The sequence below is a fragment of the Mandrillus leucophaeus genome, unplaced genomic scaffold (assembly GCF_000951045.1).
Source record: "Mandrillus leucophaeus isolate KB7577 unplaced genomic scaffold, Mleu.le_1.0 Scaffold771, whole genome shotgun sequence".
Classification (NCBI taxonomy): Eukaryota; Metazoa; Chordata; class Mammalia; order Primates; family Cercopithecidae; genus Mandrillus; species Mandrillus leucophaeus.
Genome location: NW_012108375.1, coordinates 111,782 through 127,345, shown reverse-complemented (window position 1 = coordinate 127,345; position 15,564 = coordinate 111,782). Strand labels below are relative to the sequence as shown.

General features: G+C 33.8%; 1 protein-coding gene across 5 annotated transcripts in view; it reads left to right on the top strand.

Moving 5' to 3' along the window:
- The window catches only part of ERBB2IP (erbb2 interacting protein), a 149,987-nt gene that overhangs the window by 85,559 nt on the left and 48,864 nt on the right, over positions 1 to 15,564 (top strand). For all 5 annotated transcript variants that reach the window (XM_011966741.1, XM_011966743.1, XM_011966740.1 and 2 more), the window contains exons 8-14: positions 3,466 to 3,529; positions 5,468 to 5,542; positions 6,171 to 6,315; positions 7,356 to 7,428; positions 7,727 to 7,856; positions 8,180 to 8,295; positions 10,153 to 10,222. In XM_011966741.1, coding sequence (XP_011822131.1) covers positions 3,466 to 3,529; positions 5,468 to 5,542; positions 6,171 to 6,315; positions 7,356 to 7,428; positions 7,727 to 7,856; positions 8,180 to 8,295; positions 10,153 to 10,222 — 673 coding nt within the window. The remainder of the gene's footprint in view (positions 1 to 3,465; positions 3,530 to 5,467; positions 5,543 to 6,170; positions 6,316 to 7,355; positions 7,429 to 7,726; positions 7,857 to 8,179; positions 8,296 to 10,152; positions 10,223 to 15,564) is intronic.

Below are 15,564 nucleotides of genomic sequence, written 5' to 3'. Positions count from 1 at the left end.
TTGCTTTGATTGCCTGTGCTTTTGAGGTCTTACACAAAAAAATCATTGCCCAAACCAGTATCCTTGATACTGATATTGGGAATTAACATTCTCCAATGTTTTCTTCTGGTAGTTTCATAGTTTCAGGTCTCAGATTTAAGTCTTTGACCCATTGTGAGTTACTTTGTGTGTATGGTGAGAGATAGAGGTCTAGTTTTATTTTTCTGCATATAGTTATCCAGTTTCCCAGCATCAATTATTGAAGAAACTGTCTTTTCCCCATTTTATCTTCTTGGCACCTTTTCCTAGGATGAGTTGGCTGTAAATGCATGGATTTATATCTCGGTTCTCAATTCCTTTCCGTTGGTCTATGTGCCTATGTACTATGCTGTTTTGATTACTATGGCTTTGTAGTACATTTTGAAGTCTAGTAGTGTCATACCTTCAACTTTGTTCTTTTTGCTCAGCATCACTGTGGTTATTTGGAGTCTTTTGTTGTGGTTCTGTATACATTTTAGGATTTTAAAAATATTTCTGTTAAGAATGTCAGTGTTTTGATGGGGATGACATTGAATCTGTACATTGCTTTGGGTAGTATTGTCGTTTTAACTATCCTAATCCATGAGCATGGAGTATCTTTCCATTTTTTTGTGTCCTCTTTAATTTCTTACGTCAGAGTTTTATAGTTTTTCTTGTATAGATCTTTCATGTCTTTAGACTGATTCTTAGGTGTGTGTGTATATATATATACACACACACATATATAACTGTATACACATACATATATACACACACACACATATATATATAAATATATTTTTGAGATGGAATCTCGCTCTGTCGCCCAGGCTGGAGTGCAGTGGCATAATCTTGGCTCAGTGCAAACTCTATCTCCCGAATTCACGCCATTCTCCTGCCTCAGTCTCCTGAGTAGTTGGGGCTACAGGCTCCCACCACCACACCCGGCTAATTTTTGTGTTTTTAGTAGAGACAGGGTTTCACCATGTTAGCCAGGATGGTCTCTCTATCTCCTGACCTCGTGATGCGCCTGCCTAGGCCTCCCAAAGTGCTGGAATTACAGGCGTGAGCCACTGCACCTGGCTGGTATTTTATATTTTTTGTAACTACTATAAATGGGAATGCTTTCTTGATTTTTCAGATTGTTTGCTGTTGGCATATGTAAATCCTCCTGATTTTCACATGTTGATTTTGTATCCTTCAACTTTACTTAATTTGTTTATCAGTTCTAACAGTTTTTTGATGGAGTCATTAGATTTTTCTAGGTATAAGATCATGTTGTCTGTGAACAAGGCTAATTTTGACTTCTTATTTTACAATTTGGATGCTCTTTCTTTCTCTTTCCTAATTGTTTTTGCGTGATTATAACTTTTGAGACCTCACAAACAAGAGGATATAGTTGTAAATATTACAAAGTAATGTGCATTTAGGTTATATGACTATATCAAAGATTAGAGCAATGGAAAGAGCTGTTGTTTTAGATATATAGTTAAGTGAAATTTAATGCTACCTAAAGAATATTGGAGAGAACTAGTACCAAGAACACAAAAGATGTTTTACTTTTCCTTTGAGGAGAGGAGAAAGTAAAATGAGTTCAATACAGATGAGTTTTAGAAACAGATGGGAGAAAATCTGAGGAATATTGTTTATGTTTTCTCCTTGAGATAGGCGGCTAGATCTTAATCTAGGATGCAGTTTTACTTCTGAGATTTCTAAAGTATTTGAGTATAGCCACAGTTGTCATTATTAACTACAGAGAGTTGAGATTGAGACACTTTTTGACATGACAATATATTTTCTTTTCTATTACATATCTGTATCACTCACATTTTCCTAAAATTGTTTTAAAATTTAACTTTTCCAGGCCATCATCTGTAATTGAATTTTTCCAATGCACTGCTTTTCATTTTTGTACCCTATTCTAAAACTGTTACGCCATTGACATTATGTGCTCAATAGTTGCATGTGAATTTTCTGTTATCTTGTCATAACAATACTGAAGCAAGAAATGTAAGATTATGTTTTGTTCTTTCAGTCTTCTCTTTCTCCTCACAATCCTCTTTACTTTTTGCAAATCTCCACCTGGTATAGTTATTTGAATATAGGAAATTACTATCATAGCATGTGACTTTATACATCTGGAGAAAGATCCTGGAAACAACCTTTCGCTTGTTATGAAGGAAGCTAGAACTTACAGGTTTTCTGGGGAAAGATATGAGTAAGGAAGTAGAATTATAGTACCTGAGAATAGGCACTTAGTAAATCTAAGTGAAAGCAGTTTTATAAAAATTGGCATTATGAGATGAATTGAAGGGTTGATGACAGAATGGCATATTTAAAATGTAAAGGGAAAATTCGCTTCTAATGTAGACCAATGACAGTTTCATTACAATGATGGTGTTTGTTCTTATATTTTTTAACTAAAAAGATGGAGAAATGTTGCAACTGAGTTTTATTTTACTTACCACTTATTTTTGTTAAAATTCCAGAAAAGATAGGAATAGTTTGTTTTTCGTGCCATAATTTGAAGCGCCTGTGGATTTTAAATGATACTCATTTTCAAAGTATTAACATTAATGTCATATACTGATATTGTGATTGTAACTATATTTTGCTCTCATTTTGTCATATCCTACAAAATCCTTAATACAGAATTTCTTATCTGGGTAACTGGTAGCATCTCTATATTAAATAATAGAGGTTATACAAAAATAGCAACTTAAGAGCATAAATATTTGTTTGAATTAGTTTCAAAAGGTGCCTTTGTAAAAGGAGAGATAAAAGATAAAAGTGCAGCATAGTTTATTTCATTACAAAACTGGTTTGTACATCTTTCAAGTTCCTGTAGTTTCAGTGAAGTGTTGATGTTAAGTTGGATGTTAAGAATGGTATATTATTGCTTTTATTTAAAATAAATGTCAACTACTAATTTGTGATTCATATAATATAACTTTATTTTGAATTGTATTAGATTTAATTTGAACATGTGGGGAGTAATAATACATGTACTGTTAGCATTTTGAATATTAATTTTCAGAGTTACAGTTATCTTAAAGTCTTACAAATATATGAGCAGTTTTGAAAAAGAATTTTTGTAATTATGGTAGTAATTACGAGGCATCTGCCAAAATTTATTAGCTGACTTGTACTATATGAAAATTTATTATGTGAAAAAATAGAAACTCATTATTCGTATTCTGGCTTGTGGGTTTAAATTTGTTGCAGTTGCTTCTTAAAAATAGAAATGAAAAGACCAATGAGAAGACAAAGTAAGATAATAACTGATCATCTATTTTATCTAGAAATCTAACTTTTAAAATTTTTTAGAAAATTAATATTTTTATTTTATCAACATGGAAAGCCCATAAATAATTACATATTCCATAAGAATGTTTTAGACTATGTTTTGAAAGCTTCCATGTAATTGATATTTTTGTAGTTAATTTTTCATTACTCCATTATGAACAGAACCATGAACAGACTGACCCAGCTGGAAAGACTGGATTTGGGAAGTAACGAATTCACGGAAGTGGTAAGTTCTCATCAGTCTCACTTTCCCTAAGTTCTTATATTTGATGAAGAACAAAATGTGAAAATTAATGTATTTCTTTTAAAAATTGGATAAAGGTTTGCCTTTTTTTTTTTTTTTTTTTTTTGTAGTGCTGCACGAACCTTTTAAGGAATCTATGAATTATTTTTTTTTTTTAGTTATAAGATATGGAAGTTCTTAGCCAGAACTTTCCAGGCAGATAGAAAAATTAACCAGACAGATGAGCATAAAATGTAAAAGCAATGAGAAGTCCATGGAAGAGATACCTAAACAATTTTTAGCATAGGAAGCAGAAAATTTGAGTGATTATAAGTGAGAAACATCAGTCTGGAATGCAGCAGGTAAAAGTAGTTCTGAATCAGAGATAGCTCCATGGGGTATGGCTTGTGAATTTATTCAGTAATAAGATACTTCTCTATGTTACTTAATAGCTAAGGGGAAAATCATTGAGTGAAACAACTGTTATTTTTGAAGTAGTAATGAGAACCTTTTTGTTTGTACTTTGTATGCCGAGTGCACTATGATGGTGAATCCAAAAGGAAAGGAGTAGTGTTTAAGTAGCTTTTGTCTCTAGTGAGTTTTCCAAAAGAACTCAGAAAATAAGCTAGATTTTTTTTTTTGAAGAGGAACATATCCAGCTGAGTATCATTATTGCTTTTAAATTAGTTTACAAGTTTGTTGTTTAAAATTGTGGTAGCTCACAAATGATAGTTTTAAGCATAGGAATTTCTTAAAACTGTTTGCTATAGTATTGCCCTGTGGCTATTGTATTAATATTATAAATTTCAGCTGAGGTTTGAGGAGGAACATGGTAGTTTGGAGTACCTCATTCTCTAAAATACATGCTGTGCTTCCCAAATTATTTATCTATTATGTCCTTTCTCAGTGTTTGTTCTGTATGAATTAATCTGTTTGCATATTGACTATTTCAAAATTCTCATTTGTTCAGTTTAAGAATCCAACAGGCTTTCAAAATCATCATTAGTTTTTGTACCATTTTGGTCTTCTAACATTATACACTTTTTAAAACTTACAGTAGAATTATTACAAGAATGCACAAAAGGAAATTTCTTTTAATCCAAGTTACATCTGGGATTCTTATCTATATTTATAGGTTAACAGTAAATCTGGTTGACATGCCTTTTATGTATGACTGTTAACTATGGTTATTAGATATGATGGTACTCTGTGCCATCACATGATCGTTGATTGCACGTGGCTTTGTGAGGTGATAGAAATAACTTTGAAGAGGGCAGCTTTGAAGGGACAATGCCCAGGAGCAAATTTTACATGGATATGAAGGTCTGCCACAACACTTGGATTAATTTTGATGTCCTCAACACCATATTATAAAGAATTTTCCACCATGTAATTAGAAGTTTTTACTAGAGGTTTAAATTACAGTATATTTGTATCATGTGGTTATGACTTTGTCTATGTACCTTTCCCTGACTGTGGACATTTAGGATGCATGTTGTCTTTTATCTCCCTCTTAATGAATGTCACCAGGGAACATTTGTAATTTTTCTATTTTCTAAAAGGCTGTATCTTCTTACTGATAATGAATGAGTGCATGTTGTTATTTTATACTTCTAAGCAGTGAGTCCTATTTTTTATTTCTTTACTAATTATATAAAAACTTGACCCTATTGTGTAATCCAAAGCTTAAATGCGTTTTTTGTAATCTACTTCTATGGAATGTCTCTTCGATTTCTCCATTAATAATTTTACTGTAGTCAGTATAATGCAGTAGAAAGGCTCACATCCTGGCTCTTCTTTTTTTTTTTCCTTCTCCTGGCTCCTTTTATTTAATGATTTGAAACTAAGGGTTATTAGAAATTCCCAGGGCTTCTTTTGCCAGATAAAGACATTCATATAAATTAATTGAATTACTGCTATCCCCTACCCTAATCCCAACAGCCTGAAGTACTTGAGCAACTAAGTGGATTGAAAGAGTTTTGGATGGATGCTAATAGACTGACTTTTATTCCAGGGGTATGTATATGAAAATTTAAATGGCATCACTTATTTCTGGCTCTCCTTTGCAGTTTTGTGAATTATATCTTTTATAATTACTTTTAATTAATAAAAAGAAATTGGATTATTCTTTATTAAACAGAAGCAAATTACATTTTTTTCCATGAGCACGTTCTTGATTATAATCTAAGAATTCTCATAATAAACATTTGTAAGTCTCCTTTTAATACTGTTGAGTGTGTCCTTTCCAGTGGTATCACTTGAACTTATGTCCCTATTTGCTTTACCCAAGGAATTGGTAAACTCGGATATTTTCCTGAGCTTTCTGTTTTAACAACTGACAAATTGTTTACTCCCATGAAAAAACCACAAGAATCCCCATATATGCTATCTCCTTAGGAGGTAATCGACAACTGACTTCCCAAAGAATATGTCCTTTGTCACTTCTGCTATGCTACGATTAGTAGAACGTCTTAGCTTTATTACTGAATACATTTCTAATGGCATTTTAAAAACTGCCTGAGAGTCTTCTTTCTTGTATTAACATTTAATTTTGAATTAAAACTTGGTGTCAAGTTCATTGCTTAAACTTTTTACAAATTACTAATCTTAATAGAGTCATTAGATTTTCTTTTTTTACTTACAGTTTATTGGTAGTTTGAAACAGCTCACGTATTTGGATGTTTCTAAAAATAATATTGAAATGGTTGAAGAAGGAATTTCAGCATGTGAAAACCTTCAAGACCTCCTATTATCAAGCAATTCACTTCAGCAGCTGCCTGAGACTATAGGTTTGTATTGCTTTCAAATTCATGCAATTTTTATCAAAATAAATTCAAGGCTTCCACATAATCTCAAATTTCACTTGTTATGAGGTAATTATACTGCATTACCACAGGAACAGATTTTATTTGAATTTTTCCTGGTATGATCAGTCGTACAGTTTGCTCCTTTGTTGATATTACTGTTTTTTATTTACTCTAAGGAAATCTCTTTTTTATTTCTAATATATTTAAATTCTTTGAAATAAGTTAATTTATCCAAATTTGGCTTAACTGTTAGCTTTTATTCTCATAGCTTTTATTTTGGTAACTTTTTTCATTCCTGTTTCATTATGGACAGACAAGAAAACAGATCAGTTGAACAGATTATGAGAGATCTATAATTGAGTCTGTGTTGTTGCTTGTTCAATGATATGTCAATGGAATTGAATTATTTTGATGAAAGGACCCAAAACTTCAATCTTGACATCTTTTTGATGTTTTAATATAAAAACCAAAAATATTTTTGTATCTTTCTCAGTTAAATCACATGGTGGTTTTAGCTAAACTACATTTTTGTAAGTTTGTTACGATTCTACTGTTATTTAGTCAACACTTCTTAAACTTAAAAAATGTTTTACTGTTTTAGTATTAGGATATATGGAATAGTTTGTTACACACCTGTTATGAACTACCTTCATACTACCATTTCTTTAGTCTGTTAATTCAACAAGTTTGTATTGTCTGTTTTTTCTGTGCCATGACATTGTTTTTAGAAGCATATCTACAACAGTGAACAAGGAAGAGAAAAAGTTGCTACTATCAGTAAAGCTTATATTTTAGTGGGAGTTAATAAACAGATGTACACTGTGTTAAATAGTGATGTGGATGAAGATTGAAAGTACAGGATAAGGGAATAGAATGTTGGGATTGGGAGTGGTATCTCTTTTAGATAAGTTTATTAGGAAAGTTGTTTCTAATTCTTGTCAGATGTAATATGTCTCACAATGACTGTTGGTGGACTTGCTTCTTTTTTAAGCTGAAAAATTGTATGTTGTTTCTTCCCTCAGGTTCGTTGAAGAATATAACAACTCTTAAAATAGATGAAAACCAGTTAATGTATCTGCCAGACTCTATAGGAGGGTAAGTTTTTTGTGAATGTATACACCCTCAAAGATTTTACTTTCAGGTCAGCATGCCATACATATTTTCAGATATTTGCATAAATGACCTAAAGATTTTGTAAACATTTAAGTAATTAGTATACAGGTTGAGTGTGTGTTTGATAGTCAGACCTGCTTATTATTGGTGAAGTTTAGCTTTGTGAAATGGTTTCACTAGGTTTTCAAAGTTGAGTTCAAATGTTTGTATGTTCTGAAATTTTGGATTATATATAGGAAACCTTTAAAAAATAATATATATTTCCTTTTTTAAATTAAAGGTTAATATCAGTAGAAGAACTGGATTGTAGTTTCAATGAAGTTGAAGCTTTGCCTTCATCTATTGGGCAGCTTACTAACATAAGAACTTTTGCTGCTGATCATAATTACTTACAACAGTTGCCGCCAGAGGTAATGTATTTTAGATTTATCTAGATTTTTGTCTTTTCATTTTTTTCTGATTGTCTTCATTATAGCTATTTAGTGTGGCTTCATTTATTTTCTTTCTAAAATAGTTTATCAAGTTATTTATTTTCTGAATAATAATTAGCTATGTTAATTTAGAAGAGGTTCCCAAATGCTTTATGTACATAAAAGTTAATAATTAGAAAGTCTAATCATTATTTTTTTTATAAATATGGAGTATATTTCATAACTTTCAAAAATGATGTTTTTGTGTGTTGATCAACCTGTAGGCCAAATTTTTTGATCCTCAGTTTATATTTCTCTTTCAGATTGGAAGCTGGAAAAATGTAACTGTGCTGTTTCTCCATTCCAATAAACTTGAGACACTTCCAGAGGAAATGGGTGATATGCAAAAATTAAAAGTCATTAATTTAAGTGACAATAGGTTTGTGATACTATATTCATCAGTTGGTTTATAGGAGATGTTGGTTAGATGAAATTAAGTTTCATATGATATATAATAGAATAACTAGTGCTTGTTTCTCTTTAAATATACATAGTAAGTCCTCAATGTTACTGATAGGCTCTTGGAAAGTGTGACTTTCAGTGAAACAACATATAATGAAATCACTTCTTTTGTTCATCAGTGTTTTAAGAAAATGACATTATTTGAGGACCTGCCACACACAGTTTTGCAAAAGCTGTGGTTTCCAGGAACTTATCAGTAACATTAAATGAGGTCTTAAGTGTGTATTTTTGTTTTTTCTTTAAATACAAGGAGTGGTCTAATTTTTCTGATGTTAATTTATCATACGGTGGTTGTTACTGTTCATTGTGGGTTGACTTAGCTATATATTCCTTATTCTCTCCTTACAGTTACCTTTTATTCCTAAAGTCACATCTTCACCTTAATATTGCTATTTAACAAAACAACTTTGGAATGCATCTAGTCTGTTGCTAATATTTTTCTGGACAGAAATCTGGTTTCAGCAAAGCCAAGATGCAGAGCAAATTGATCACTAGGGTTGTAAATTGGAACAATGTTTAAGTTAAAAACAGAATGTCTATACTTTGTCCTGAGGTAAACATACTAATGATGATTCAACTGCATTTGTAGAGTGTTTTCACTTTTTGCTTTCATAGTGTCTTGTGAAGTCTTCAAAACAGCTCTATGAAATAGTATAATAGTATTCCCATTTTATGTAGGAGGGTTTTAAGACTCAGATTTAAGGTGACTCACATAGCTTATAAGGTAGAGCTTTAATTTAAACTCAATTTTTTGACTAATTATGTTATTCTAACTTCTGTTTTATTTAAAAGAACCACTGCTTTCTTAAGTCAGTGTTTCACCCTTTAATTCCTACAACTCACAGTAGGTTGTGCAAATTACCTTGAAAGAAAGCCATGGAAGACTAGTTAGGCATAAGATAGCAAGGCTGAAGTGGATAATTCCCTCTTAAATAGGATATTTTTGTTTAGTATTCTAATGAGTATTTATAGTTGACCCTCTGTATTTGTGGGTTCTGCAAGTGTGGATTCAGACAACTTCAGATCGAAAATATTTGGAAGAAAATTGTGTCAGTACTGAACGTGTACCAACATTCCCATTGTTATTCCCTAAACAGTACGGTATACCAACTGTTTACATAGCATTTGTATTCTAATAGGTATTATAAGTACTCTAGAAATGATTTAAAATATATGGGGGGGATGTACATAGGTTATATGCAAATACTATACAATTTTATATAAGGGATTGAGCATCTGCAGATTTTGGTGTCTGAGGGAGATCCTGGAACCAGTCTTCCACAGATACTGATGAATGACTGTACTTTGTTTTTACTCATTATCATCTTAGGATAGTCTTCTAGATTACATAACTGCTGGCTCACAAATAGAGAGCAGTGCAGTTTTTATATCAAACTATCACTAAGAGTGCTTCCTATAACAGTTTGTTCTGAGTACAAATAAACCAAAGCAGTTTTATGAGACATTCCTTAATGTGTTCTTTTCTCTAAGGCAGGGACAATTAACTGTTATTTTTAAAGGTTATTCTGTTGTCCATTTTCTTGCCAGGTGAATTGATTCAATTGAAGAATTAATATTTTTGAAACGAATTCTTGTAAAACTAGATATTTTGTCTTATGTCCTGTACAAATAATTATATGGGACTTTTCTAGATTTTTTTCTCCTATTTTCATGTGCAACTATATAGCATTTTTCAGAAAACCTTTGAGCCCTCATTCATTTTAAATCTTCTCAAATTTTAAAGTTTAATTTTTGTTTGTATTTTTTCCTACAGATTAAAGAATTTGCCCTTTAGCTTTACAAAGCTACAGCAATTGACAGCTATGTGGCTCTCAGATAATCAGGTGGGCATTCTGATTTTATAAGTTAATGGAGTTCTTATTTGTGTTATATAATTTTGCACTGTGATTTACATAGGGTCATTTAAGAGCAGCTATACAGTGGTACACGTGTAAATGTATCTTTTATATAAGAAAAATCTCTATTTAGAAGGACATAACTTTTTATAAAATAGGTATCGATTTATAAGTAATGAATTCTGTTGGACTTGCCTGATTTCTCCTAAATCTGTGAAAATATTGAGAGATTAGGAAGTCAGACTCAAACTCTGACTTTAATAGCATTATCTCATACACTTGTCATATTTTATAGTGAGAACACTTAAAGTCTACTTGGTAATTTCAAGACTATAACAGTGTTATTAACTGTAGTCACCACGTTGTACAGTAGAGCTCTTGAACTTATTCCTCCTAACTTGACTTTTGTACCCTTTGACCAGTATATCCCAATGCATGCTCCAGCCCACCCCTGCCAGCTCCGAAACCCACCATTTTACTCTTAGTTTCTTTGAGTTTATCTTTTTTAGATTCCTCATATAAGTGAAAATGTGTGACATTTATCTTCTTGTTCCTGCTTATTTCACTTAACATAATGTCCTCTAGGTTCATCCATGTTGTTGCAAGTGACAGGATTTCCTGAATAGTATTCCATTGTGATTGTATGTGTATTTGTGTACACACACACTACATTTTCTTTTTTCATTCATCCATTCATGGGCACTTAGGCTGATTTGCTATTGTGAATTCTGCTGCAGTGAACATGGGAGTGCAGACATCTCTTCAACATACTGATTTTATTTCTTTTGAATATATATCCAGTAATGAGATTGCTGGATTGTATGATAGTTCCATTTTTAATATTTTGAGGAACCTCCATAATATATTCCCACCAACAGTGTGTAAGGATTCCTTGTAAGTTGTTATAACAAAATAGAATATACAATTTACTGATCTTCTTAATTAAAAAATTAATGCTTGTTATTTAATGTTGAGCAATACTTTATAATAATTTATTTAAAGCTCTATTTTCCCAGTGTTGGATACACTGGTCTCATATGATACTTATGAACTCTGCAGCCAAATTTTCTTGGGAAACTATATTGTATTCTAATTCTGGATTATATTAACCGCCCTGAGGTGTTAATACAGTAAAGAAACCCACAAGGATTCTTCATAACTTTTTAACTGGGTATCCTTCTCTGTTCTGTCTTGTTCCATGCTGTACTTTTCTTTTTTTTTTTTTTTTTTTTTGAGAGGGAGGGTTGCTCTGTCACCCAGGCTGGAGTGCAGTGGTGCGATGCGGCTCACTGCACCCTCCACCTCCCGGGTTCAAGCAATTCTCCTGCCTCGGCCTCCTGAGTAGCTGGGACTACAGGCATGTGCCACCACTCCCAGCTAATTTTTGTATTTTTAGTAGAGATGGGGTTTCACCATGTTGGCCAGGATGGTCTCAATCTCTTGACCTCATGATCCGCCCGCCTCAGCCTCCCAAAAGTGCTGGGATTACAGGCGTGAGCCACCACACCCTGCCTTGGGGCCCGTTTCTTACCTAGCCCTTACTGGTATCCCAGAAGCCTTAAATTTATGTTAATCTATGGTTATGAATAAGACTGTATTATTTACCTGCTTTGCAAATTTAGAGAGAATATTAAAATGATGATACATTGCCGTTATTAGAGGTTTTTGTTTGTTTGTTTGTTTTTGTTTTTTGACAGAGTCTTGCTCTGTCACCCAGGCTGGAGTGCAGTGGCATGATGTTGGCTCACTGCAACCTCTGTCCCCCGGGCTCAAGCAATTCTCTTGCCTCAGCCTCCAGAGTAGCTGGGATTACAGGCGTGTGCCACCATGCCTGGCTAATTTTTGTATTTTTTTAGTAGAGACGGAGTTTCACCATGTTGGCCAGGCTGGTCTCAAACTCCTGACCTCAGGTAATCCGCCCACCTCAGCCTCCCAAAGTGCTGGGATTACAGGTGTGAGCCACCATGCCCGGCCTTATTGGAGCTTTTTAACACAGGCAATTACTGTATCTGTTATATGTGGAACTGATTTCTCTTAATTGAATAGTATATGTTTAAACTTGATTTGAAATTTTGCGACTAGATTCAGAAAACATTTGCTGGACCCCATCTTATGCCATTTACTAACTTCACAATGAATGAGATGTACCTCCTGATCTTGAGGAACTCTTAGACTAATTCTAAGTAGAGTAGCTTTTTTTTTTTTTTTTTTTTTTGAGGCGGGGTCTTGCTCTGTCATCTAGGCTGGAGTACACTGGTATAATTAAGATTCAGTGGAATCTTCAACTCCTGGGGTCAAGCAGTCCTCCCGCCTCAGCATCCCAAGTAGCTGGGGGACCACAAGTGCGTATCACCACGCCCAGCTAAATTTTTTTTTTTAAACGTTTTTAGTAGTGACAAGATCTCATGATATTGCCCAGACTAGTCTCGAACTCCTGGACTCAAGCCATCCCCCTGCCTCAGCCTCCCACAGTGCTGGGACTACAGGTGTTAACCACCGTGCCTGGCCTGCAGTAGCACTTTTGTGGATAAATTAATGCCAGCAAATTATACCAGATGATTCATTTTAATGAAATTAACCAAGTATCTGCTACAGTTTCTTCATATTTACAGTGTTCTTTCATTCTATTTACACTTCTCCAATTGATTTAAAACAAAAATTATATGTAGGAGTCTTTGTTCTTCAAAGTTTGACAGAATATTGAGTAAAACAAATCAGGTATGGCTAGAAAATTTCCCTTACCCTTACCATATGAAGCAATAATTTTGCTGTGAAAGAATGACATGTAGAGGAGAAGGTATACAGAGGTTTGGTTGTGAATTATAAAAATAAACTGTTCTACTATTTAATGTTTATGAAAATAAATTGCTCTGGTATGTAGAACAGTACATGCAGTAATATAATTTTCATGAGTTGCTGAAGGCGTGAGCAGAACAATTATTTATTAATTCCCTCATCCATTTTGTGATTCTCAAGAACCATTTATTGAACAACTGCTTTGAGCCAGGCAGTTTAAGGTGGGAAGAACAATATTTAGAAAGTTACTTTAATACAATGTGGTTAAGAGACTTAATAGGACTAAGCTTTAGGATCAAAGATGGGGAAGATAACCGAGGGATGTAAAGGCGAATTTCTGAAGAGGAGGAAATGCCTGCAATGCCTGAATTATCTCTCAAAAGAGGAATGGGGCTGGGTATGGTGATTCACACCTCTAATCCCAGAGCTTTGGGAGGCTGAGGTGGGAGAATCTTTTGAAGCCAGGAGTTTGAGACCAACCTGGGCAACATAGCAACATCCCATCTCTGCAAAAAAATTAAAACATTAGCCAGGTGGGGTAGCACATGCCTGTACAAGTCCAAGCTACTCAGGAGGCTGAGGCTGGAGGATCCTTTGAGCCCAGGAGTTCAAGGTTACAGTGAGCTGTGAGCCTGCCACTATACTCCAGCATGGGCAACAGAGCAAGATTCTATCTGTAAGATAAAGCTTTTTTAAATAAAAAAGAGGAATAGGATTTTTTGTCTATTTTTCCCCCCTTAAGATTGGGTTTTCATGTGTTGCCGAGTCTGATCTCAAACTTCCAGGCTCAAGTGATCTTCCCACCCCAGCCTTCTGAGTATCTGGGATTATAGACCTGCACCACCATGACCAACTAGGTGTAGGATTTAAAGAAAAAAAAGACAACAGTGTTCTGGTTTGGAAGAATATCATGAGCATAAGCATTTAGGTGCAAAGCAGCGTAGTATATTCCATAACTCTACAAGCAGGTCATTGTGACAAGAGTATAACAGTGAGAAGGAAAAGGTAGAAAACGAGGCTACAAAGGCAGATAGAGATCAGTTGGTGGAGGATCTTGTATGCCATGCAGAGAAACTTGTATTATATCTCAAGGATGGCAAATAAGATTTTTAAAAATCTTGTTCTCTTATCAATTATGAGTGGCTTCCTGAAAAATTGTGTTGCAGATTCTGACTTAAATTCAAGCTAGTGGAAAATTGCTGTGATTTGGGTGGCTGTGTAATTTATTGTCCCTAATAGGACACTTTTGGGGGAGTGAAAGGGGCTCCATTGATAAATACATGAGAACAACATGTGTAAATTGTGTCTGTCTCAGGCAAAATGGACATTCGATCGTTCTAGTCATGATCAATTATTCATATCTGCCATCAGTATAAAAGAAGTGATTTTTATGACACATATAGGATAATACGGGAACCAGTGTAATGTTGAACAGGCAAATAGTCTGATCTCATTGATATTTTAGAAAGGCCTTTTTGACTGCGTGGTGGAAGATGGATTCATCAGGGGTTAGTGCCAAGCATGAAGGCAGGGGAGACTGAGTTGGAGGACATTGTCATACTCTGGGCAACAGAATATGTTGCCTTGAACTAAAGTAATGAAACAGAGCTGAGGGAAGAGCAGGTATTTTTGAGGAATAATTTAAAAGGTTGCATCAATAGAGCATGAAGAATGCATGTATGTGAAAAGAGAGTAAAAGCAAAGATGAGGGTCAGAGATTTGGCTTCAGTGACTAGATGGATAATGCTGCCACACCCAGGAAAACGAACCACAAATGAAGAAATATGTTTATGGGACGATGTTAAGTTCTAGTTAAACATGTTGATTTAGAAGTACCTTTGGTATATCCAAGTAGCTATGTATAGAACACGCTGGTGACCATGAACGTGACTTCATTTTCTTCTGTACGGTTTCTGTGCTCTTGGTTTCTCTATTTAAAAATTTCTAACCTTCAGAAATTTCTCAAAATTGCTCCTGAAGTCCTCATTTTCTTTTTTCAGTACTATTATAGGTTTATTCTTTGTGCTTATTTGTAAAAATGTATTCACTTTATTTAAAAAGATTTGTGGCACAAGAAGAAATACACATTGGTGTTCAGCCTATGATCTTAATTAACTTTTTCTAGGGAATGGTTTCATAGCTTTTGTTGTTTCTCAAAAGGAATTATATAAAATTATATTAAAAAAACTTTTAAAATGTTAGTGATGGATGAATCCTGAGGAACACCAACATTTGAATGGCAGTAGACTAAGAGGCTTAAAGAGAGTAGCCATAGAAGTAGAAGGAGAACTGAATGATGATGGTCTCAATTAAGAGTGAAGAAACTGGCCTGAAGAAAGAAGTTAATAAGTTATTGTTAATAAGATAAATGCTGTTGAGAAGTCAGTTCAGATTAAATCTGAAAAATATCCATTATATGTGGCAATTAGCTAAAGTAATTATAGAGGTATATGTCAAAACCCAGATTGAAGAAGTTTAAGGAATAAATAGATGATGAAATGGAATCACATAATGTTGGTTACTCTTTTTTTTTT